Source organism: Esox lucius, chromosome 7 (assembly GCF_011004845.1).
Source record: "Esox lucius isolate fEsoLuc1 chromosome 7, fEsoLuc1.pri, whole genome shotgun sequence".
In the NCBI taxonomy this organism is placed as follows: Eukaryota; Metazoa; Chordata; class Actinopteri; order Esociformes; family Esocidae; genus Esox; species Esox lucius.
The window spans coordinates 17,972,743-17,982,646 of NC_047575.1; the positions used below are offsets into that span (position 1 = coordinate 17,972,743).

The 9,904-nt window shown below is 36.8% G+C and overlaps 1 protein-coding gene across 1 annotated transcript; it reads right to left on the reverse strand.

The window, feature by feature from the left end:
• Positions 1-822: 822 nt before the first annotated feature.
• yipf6 (Yip1 domain family, member 6) lies at positions 823-9,039 on the reverse strand. The gene is made up of 7 exons (XM_010895400.3): positions 8,925-9,039; positions 8,270-8,398; positions 7,163-7,241; positions 4,558-4,600; positions 4,346-4,471; positions 3,467-3,624; positions 823-1,600 (listed from the first exon to the last, which is right to left on the reverse strand). The coding sequence occupies exons 1-7, from the start codon at positions 8,955-8,957 to the stop codon at positions 1,479-1,481; spliced, it is 690 nt and encodes a 229-aa protein (XP_010893702.1). The 5' UTR covers positions 8,958-9,039; the 3' UTR covers positions 823-1,478.
• Positions 9,040-9,904: the final 865 nt, after the last annotated feature.

The following is a 9,904-nucleotide window of genomic DNA, read 5'->3' on the forward strand; positions in this document are numbered from 1 at the left end:
CCGGGTCCAGAAACAGATCAGGAGCAGGTATACCACCTCAACCTGCTCAAACATTATGGAAAAAGCACCCTCCACCAACGTCCGGGAAGATGCTGCTATATTATGCTATGATGTTGCTCAGGCAGCTTGTAGGCCAGTTCACGGGCATGTTTTCATTGATCTCCGGGACAGATCCTTGTCACACACATACATGCTTAAACAGAACTCTGCACATTTTCTTAATGCAACCATTGCATGGTTGACTTGCAAAAAGTCTTTGTGTAAAATAGGAACTTCCTCTTACAGACAATATATAAGGGCATCCACCACCATTTTAACATATTTTAGGGGTTGTGAAAAAAGAAAAATATATGATCTAGTGAAAACCTTTCTTTCAAAAAGACCCAAAGAAATTACAAATACATTTGATGAAAATAATATTAAACTGGTATACTTTGCTTCACAGATACCTTGAATGGAATCTGAACAACACTGATCTTGTAGCATATTGCATAACTAAAACACAATCAGAATATGTCAGGTTTTCAAGAATAGTTTATTTCAGAATTTTTGTTTTAATAGAATCACATTCTATTACTAACAAAGGACAGGATATTATAAATACAGCTCCGGAAAGAATTAAGAGACCACTGCACCTTTTTCTTTCCTTACCAAAAAAGTTATAACCTTTCTGTTCCTCACTCAAAACATTCCTTCTTGACTTTTTTGGAGAAAAAAATGAAAAATGTGCAGCGGTCTCTGAATTTCTTCCAGAGCTGTATATTGACCCAGAAAGAAATACATAAAATAAAATATGTAAACTACAACCACCTACATACTGGATAATCAAATCCTAATTTATTAACATGATCAAACAACTTGAAAAATAATCCAGAATAAAGCAAATAACTTATTTCAAGCCATGTTGAAAATAAAATGATAGCCAATATCCAGCAAGCTGCAGTTGCCTATACATACAGATGGGCATCACATTAGTCATTGGAATAGTTAAATGGCAAGAGATAGTCTCAAAAATAATAAAGTTCAAGGTTTCCTTTATTACTGCTAATGTACATATTACGAATTATCACCATCACATATGTATATTGAACATGTATGTATATTATTGTAGTGAGATATTGTACAAGTCAGGAAACTAATTAGAGAAGTGATGTGAAACATAGAAGGCTTGTTAAATCAAGCAGATATGCTTTCCTGACACAATTACAGGGATTGATTTTGACTCTGGTGTGTGCATTGTACTTCCCTGCATTTCATAGCAAAGTCTAGTAATAATGGAGACAAAATAAGAAACAAAGCACTGTGCACTATGTTCAATATCAACATTTCCCATTTTCCACCAAAGAAACATTCACTTTTTACATTTACAATACTCCCAAAACTCCACAATTGCCAGTTTTCACAAACGACAAGATGTGGATTAATATCCTTCGATTGCAAATAATTGTGTTAAGTTCAGTTTAGAGTTAATTCCAGAGTTATGTGGACTGTGAGAACGTTAGAATCATCCATCCAATAACAAAGTAAAAAAGGAAGACGGGATACACCACCAAAGCCTTGCGATTGGTAGGCTGGCTATCTGCTAAGAATGCTGTAGAGGCTGGAAAAACATACACAGAATGTTAAGTACAGCATGAGTTATCATTGACTTGTTTTATACTGAAAAAAAAATAATAATAATAATTAATTACACCATACTTACACGCATTTTGATCGATTTGGCTTATAAAAACAACCCATTAAGCCAATTGGTTTGTCAGACTCAGGCGGAACACACTTAAAAACGCATTTGTTTTCAACTGAACATCTTTCATGTCTCCAAATTGACTTGCTCTGTCCCTTGTTAGGTTTGCTGCAATAACCCTTGATTTCCGCCATACTACATGGGACAGTAGGGAACTCCCTCTCTGCCATGATTTTGGGACAGTCAATACTGATTTACGTCCCAGCTTATTTCCAAACATTGAGGAGCAAATATTTGTCTGTCATTGCAGGGCTGAACATGAACTTCTGTTTTCTTAAGACACATTGTCAATCCTCCAGGTACTGTATGGAGACAAACACTACATCCTCTGAAACAGGGAACAGCTGAAAACCTTTAGTCTATTGTCTTCTACTGCTGAGACATTTCAGAGGCCCATCTTTTGTCTTATGTGTGTTAAGAAATACAGTTGTGCTCATAAGTTGGCATACCCTGACAAAAACTGTGACATCACAGATCACATGAAGCCATTTATTATCACTTAGTTGTTTGGCTCCTTTTTAAATCATAATGATAACAGAAATCCCCCAAATGGCCCTGATCAAAAGCTTACATACCATTGAAGGTTTGGCCTTGTTACAGACACACAAGGTGACACACACAGATGAAAATGGCAATTAAAGATGAATTTCCCACACCTCAAGCTTTTTAAATTACAATTAGTGTCTGTGTATAAATAGTCAAAGATTTTGTTAGCTCTAATGTGGATGCACTGAGCACACTAGAAACTGTGCCATGGGGAACAGAAAATAACTGTCAAAAGAACTGCGTAACAAGGTAATGGAACTTTATAAAGATGGAAAAAGATATAAAAAGATATCCAAAGTCTTGCAAATGCCAGTCAGTACTGTTCAATCACTTATTAAGAAGTGGACAATTCAGGGATCTGGATACCTAGCCAAGGTCAGGGACTGTAGACCATTACAGATTTCAGCCAAAACTGCCAGAAGAAATGTTCAGGATACAAAGAAAAACTCACAGGTAACCTCAGGAGAAATACAGGCTGCTCTGGAAAAAGTCGGAGTGGTTGTTTCAAAGTACACAATAAGCCGAAAATGAGCTGCATGGTCGAGTTGCCAGAAAGAAGCTTTTACTGTGCCAATGCCACAAAAAACCCTGGTTAAAATATGCCCGACAACACCTTGACACGCCTCACAGCTTCTGGCACACTGTAATTTGGAGTGACGAGACCGAAATAGAGCTTTATGGTTATAGTCATAAGCGCTATGTTTGGAGAGGGGTCAGTTAATTTTTTCCTTTGTTGGCATGTTTTGTTTTATGATTGTACCATTTTGTTATGACCTACAATTTAATGTGAATCCCATAAGAAATAAAAGACATGCATTTTGCCTGCTAACTCATGTTGTTTTCTTTACAAATAGTACGTAGATTAACAATTTTCCAAGGGTATGCAAACTTTTATAGACAACTGTATTTCTGATTTTTTTTTGTAAAAGTATATCTGAGTGGAGGGTTGCCTACAACTAGTTAGGGTTATTGCTAGATTAGCAGCAAGACTTTGCTATCTGTGTTAATCGCAGCTAGGCTCGCTATCCCATTTATTATACATTTCATAAGTAGATGTGGGTCTCACTCCAACTACAAGACCTGTCTCAGACAGACATTGCCACATTTTGTTTACATTTTTATTAAATTCCCAAAGTCATCTAAACAATTACAGAACAGAGATGTGGAACTGCTTACCAAACGTTGACCAGCTGAATGACGCTGTGACAACAAGAAGTCGGATGATGAAGCTGACTTTTCCAGATCCACCCAGCAACACCAGCCTACAGACAATCATTGCCACGGTCAGGGGCATGATGCAGTAGCCTAACACACATAGGCTCTGGAAAAAAGATCTAGAGAAAGGAAAACAGCTTTTAGGCAGACCATTTCATTTCAATATAATACAGTAATATCTGTATAATATTTGAAGTAACTAAAGTTTATCTTATTGAATTTTTTTTTAAATATTCACAACCTTCTACTTGATTTCATAAGTTTAAAGTGCAGAAAAAAAACTTTCACAGGAGATTAGATTTGCATCACAAAATTGCTAAAAACCAACTTGAATGGCGTGAATTGGCCCATTAAAGTTACGCAACAGGTGATCTTCAATTACAGTGCAGGTGCCTACAGCTCAACAACATATTTTGCTGCCTGTGCCACTGTCAAAATGTTGAAAACCAAAAAATGTTGTGGATTTCAGAAACACAATAAACAATGCTGAAAGTCAGACACAACAAACCACAACTGAACTTCAGCAAGAGCCAAAATTAGCATGTAGCAAGGGCACCCCTAAAGGTTGCCGGACTGGAGCGGATTGCTGCTGCCGCGTAAGCCAAGTTGCCAGTAGAGGAAGTACAGGAAGCTTACTGATGGTTACAAGAACTGTTTAAGGATCTTTGTTAATGTATATGCAAAGGATGTGCAAAATGTATGGTTTTGAGTGCTAACAATTTTGTCCATGGCATGTACCTTTTCTAATTCCAATAATAAAGTTTTAGTGAGACTTGTGATTCTGTCGTCATACTGATTAAAAGCAAGACATTTGGAACTGATTGCCCAAAGGACACGTACATTGTGCCTCCCAGTAGCTTTGAGTTCAGGGTTATGATGACAGATCCAAACCAGATAATCACAAACACCTCTGCAAACTGGGGCCCCTCATCTTCCTTACTGTCAACTGAACCCCCCTGAAGCATCCTAAAAACAAACAGAAATAATTAATACATCCTTCACCAGTCATTTTTCATTCACAAAGAACTTGAAACATCAAATAGTGTACTCACAGAGCAAGTGTCACACAGAGCAATAACGGGCCCCATAAGTCCCCTAGGAAATAAAAGTAAACACAACAGAACATCAGACAATTAGAACAGATAGATTTTACTACGCAAAATTTGATAAATAAATTCAAGTTAGTTAAAGCTACACATTTAATACTTATGTTGGAAGAACAAAATCATTAAATAATAATAAACCATGTTTAGGCAAAAAAAAATTAAATACAAACTGTATAATTAATCAAAACGCCATCTCACCAGAGGGTTAATCCAGAAAGATGGCTAGACAATTGAGGATTCCCTGAACACATCAGATTTCTCTTAACCGAATGAGGGAGACAGACATTTTGGTTCCAGAATTGCTTGTCGTCGTTTTTAATCGTTGCCCGCAACATTTATGAAAAATAAAATAAAAAGTCCACACGATGACAGTAAATGTAGTTTGGAACAACAAATTATTAATACAGCCAACAACGATCATGTAGGTTTTTCTTTCCAAATGTTTTATTTTTCTTTTGTCATAATGTTTTTTGAACAACATTCTCATACTAGCTATTAAATGGGCCGACCACTGCAATTACGGTATACTGTAGGGTACAAAAAAAGTATTATAGGCATGACAATTAATATTAAGAGTTAATATTACAGTACAAGCTCTATAAATTAAAAACATTATCTGTAAAATATCCCAAACAGTGTGTGACATATAATTTTGCTAATGGGCTATGGTAAGAACTAACTAACTAACTAGATGACTGACTGACCGACTCACTCTTTTTAAATAGCGTAGTGGTTAGAGACATGGACCAGAGACTAAATAGGTCCCGTGTTCAAATCTTATTACAGTCAAAGCAAATTATGCATTAGGATTTGTATAGATAAAACTCGCTGGCTATAACCTTCAGTAGCTACGTTATAGTAGGCCTAAAATAAAACAGTTTATACTATGACTATTTCCAATGGATTTTCAAACTACGCATTCAAGCATGATTTTTGTGGTAATATAGGCTAGATCAAAACCCCTTGGGCAGTAAAATAGTAGGGGTTTCCATGAAAGTCTTGTCTTTTCACTTGATGAAAAAGTAAGTTATCGTGACCTATAGTGATGGTTATTGTATCAGTGTCATTCACGAATGAAAGAAAAACCAACACATTTGCGCCATGAAATAGCTGTTCAGTTCAAGTACTAAGTTTGATACTAATAAGCCTATTACTGACTAATAAGCTTTTAAAAAGGCCATTGGGAAAAGCCATACACTACATAGCTGCTTTTTGTAGTGGAGGTAAACTTAATAAGAAACTAAATATTTAAACTTGGCATGATGTTAACGCATGACAAAAAGATCTAATGTCGAGATGCTATACCGACACTGTACAGACGTTTAGCACCGTGGTGTAGCGCTTAATTCAAGACACAGCCACTCACATGGAAGACCCGGGTCCGAATCCAGAGATGGTGGTAACCATTTTTATCACATTCCTTTTCTGTTTTTTAAGTATCTGCTTCTTGGAGAAATGTGTAGAATTTCCAGAAATGGTAAAGACAGGGAGGGGCCTCTAAAATTCATAAATGATGTTGGGCAAGGGGCCGACGTCACCTATAGCCACTCCCTTAGTCCCTAATCCAGTATGTCTGGCCAACTTAATGACATCATTGACAAACTCACAAAAAGCTAAACTGGTTCAATTAAGAATGTGAACCCGTTTAGAATTTGACAAATTATCCTTTGTTGTGCATTCCAAAATGGCTGTAAAAAGGCCAGCTTACTGGAAAAATGTGCTGTTGTTCAATCTTCCCTATATACAAGTTGGAATTATCTGACAGCATGTTTCATCTCTGAGTGAGGTACATTTTCCAGCCATACACATTTAAGCATTGTGCAGTTATGACACAGAATCCAATTTATTTATAGCTACTAGCACATACAGCTGTGCTCAAACGTTTGCATATCCTTGGAGAATGGCACAATCATAAAACAAAATATGGCAACAAAGAAAAAAATGAACTGACCCCTTTTCAAAAGTCTGCATATCCTTAGTTCTTAATACTCTGTATTGCCCCCTTGGATATCTTTTTATATTCTTTTCCATCTTTATAAAGTTCCATTACCTTGTTACACAGGTCTTTTGACAGTTATTTTCTGCTCCCCATGGCACAGTGTCTAGTCTGCTCAGTGCATCCATGTGAGAGCTAACAAACTCATTGACTATTTATACACAGACACTAAATGCAATTTAAAAAGCTACAGGTGTGGGAAATGCACCTTCATTTGCCATTTTCACATGTGTGTGTCACCTTGTGTCTGTTCCAAGGCCAAACATTCAAGGTTATGTAAACTTTTGATCAGGGCCATTTGGGGGATTTCTATTATCATTATGATTTAAAAAGGAGACAAACAACTATGTGATAATAAATGGTTTCATATGATCACTATCCTTAAATAAAATTAAAAAATGTGTTGCATGATCAGTCATATTTTCAAAATTAAGGCCAAAATATCACAATTTCGGCCAGGGTATGCAAACTTATTAGCACAACTGTATGCATTTCCCTGTACTTTTCATAGATTTACTTGGAGTAAACTGTGTATAAGTGATGTATAGTACTTACAGTCTCTCAGTAATGCTGAACTCTTCTTAGGATACATCACATGAACAAACTTTTTACCCACTGCCGTCAGATCTCGCAACTGTAAATGAAAAGGGAAAAGAGGTTTAAAATACCATGTACTACCAAGGCTTATTTAAAGAATAAAAGCTAAACAATCCTATTATTTCTTTACATGTGACATATACTATATTCTTGCTACATTAAAAGTTGATCAGACTTTGCTTGGAAGGAAACTTTCCCGCTAACTTTCCTGTTCTGAGAATGTTCCCGCTATCATGCCCTGCAATTGACGTCAAAATGGAAACAGTGGTTCTGTAAGAGAGCCAGATCAGCAGCTAGTTGGCATTCCACAATTTTTTTTTCTAAATCTAGGCAAAGTTATTGATAAAAGCCACCTTGTCCTATAAATATTTAAACAGACATCAAAAAGGCAAGGTGGTGTAAGCCTACACAAAACACACATCATATTTGAAGTGGACCTATGGAAGATATGAAGAGACTTTTGAAGTTGTGCCACAAGGAGTTATGGGTATTTTGACTCATAAAATATCAGTCTATAAAAAGTTATCAACTATAATAACCAGTATCCATTGCACACCAGGACACAGAGCAATATTTCAATTGCACAACCACAGTAGCATAGACTATACATAATATAAGAGTAAGGCAGGATTTATAGTCCCACTTAAAAGTATGCCTTATCTACTTTGAATAACCAAATAACTAAATAGTGTCAGACCGTTTGGCCACAAATGTACTAAACAAGTGTACTAAACACTGCTGTTGCATTAGGTAGTTAGTAACTAACCAGCCTATCGCTACTAGCTAGCCATCTTCTATAGCTAGGCTGCATAGATAATGGGAGCACAAACATAATATTATGTGGTTGATTAACAAAATTATGTTTGATGAACACTGGAGTAATGGGCACAAACAGTGCCACAAATGTTAATGTCACAATTTTATATTGAATTTAATGTGTGTATTTTTTTTTAATTGTCAAACAGAATTCAACCACACCTAAAAAGCACTAACCACTTAACACTTGTAACAGAGAAAAGGTATGTTTAAAAGCTAAATGCAATTGTGTAGAATAAGAAGTCTTACTATGGTGTCTTTGACAGGTTCATCCAGTGTGGAGTATTCATCATCCTGACTGGAGGTCCCAACAGGGACATTGATCTCTCCCTCAACAGGGATGTCTGTTGAAATTGACACATCTGACAGGCCTGCAAACTGGATATAAGAAACACAGTCAGACATGAATCTGATCATTATATTACAACCGATTCTTAGCATTGTACATTTGGTCAGGGTGCAGTTGTCATTGCATGATGGAGCCTAGCCAGCTACAGTAGCTGTGTAACACTCTTTTTTTCTAATTTTTGCTATCTACAGTAGATTAGACAGACAATTAAAGACACTAGCCAACTAACCTTTCTCCCTCAACGGATCTTCCGAACACAATAGCGTTAATGCAATCGTTTCAATTTACGTTAAGTGCTAGCTAGTTGTGCTAGCACTACAGTAACACTCAATGGGTCCCCAAAGACCTGGTTTACACCTACACAGAGCGGTAACGTTAGCTTGCTAGCTATAACTTCATACCGGTAGCTTACTGCAACATTGCCTTGCTCCCTCAACTGAATAGCATATCAACAGCAGAAACACTGACTAGAACATTCACGTATGGTATGCAAGATAATAAATAATATATACAATGTTGAACAAGAACAGTTAAATGATGTACTTCATTTCTTACCATAGGTTTACTTGACTCGTCAACTTCCGCCATCTTCTCTGACTACACGGATATGAAACGTGTAACCAATGTTTTGACCAGAAAGTCACGTGGCTTGCGCAGCGTTCATGAAAATTGTAGGAACCTTGCTGGGAATAAACGAACAAACCGAATCCGGGAGAATGGCTGAGTCTGAAACGACCTGCTGGTAAGACTGCGACATTGCAAGCGGCTCTTGCGGCTGCATTGACGTGCCTTTTAACGCCTTCAGCTTAACCAACATTACGCCAGTCCCTCGTGATAAACGCTGGTCGCTGGCAAGTAATGAGGGTTTATGTAAAGAGGGTCCTACTATGTCTTTCTTTTTGTTATTATAAACCAGAAGGATCGGATCTGGAATGCTGATTTTCTAATAGCCGTGTTATGTGTAAGAAATAATGCAAGAAGGGGTGTGGTACAGTATATGGCCAATATATCACGGCTAAGTGAAAAAGGTGCACCAGAAAAAGGTGATGTGATGTCATGGATTAACTTGCCAAAGGGAAAATGCTCCCTACAAGGGATGTAAACAAAGATATGAGCAATATTTTTTTGTTTTTTTTTCTCTCTGTGTATGGCAAATGTCTGGGTCTTTTTCAGCTATAGAAACATGACCAACACTTTACTTTCCATTTTTATTCATTGTCATTTGAAGATATCCTTAATTTGGTCCCACTACCTAGAATGTTAGCAATAAGGCATCTCTAGTTTCATAATATATTAGTCATGTGGATGTTCTTTTTTAATAGCTCTATTTTTAAATGACTAGAGAATCACTAAAAATATTACTTTTTAGTGAATGATTCAACTTAAACCATTGGTCGCAGCCTTGGGTAATGTCTATTGGGTGCCACAATGCACACAAGTATATCTGTGAATACAAATATAGTCATGCCTGAAAAGGCCCAACAGACGTGTAGCAACTGGGAGTCCCACATCCCATGCTATAAAATACCTAGCTA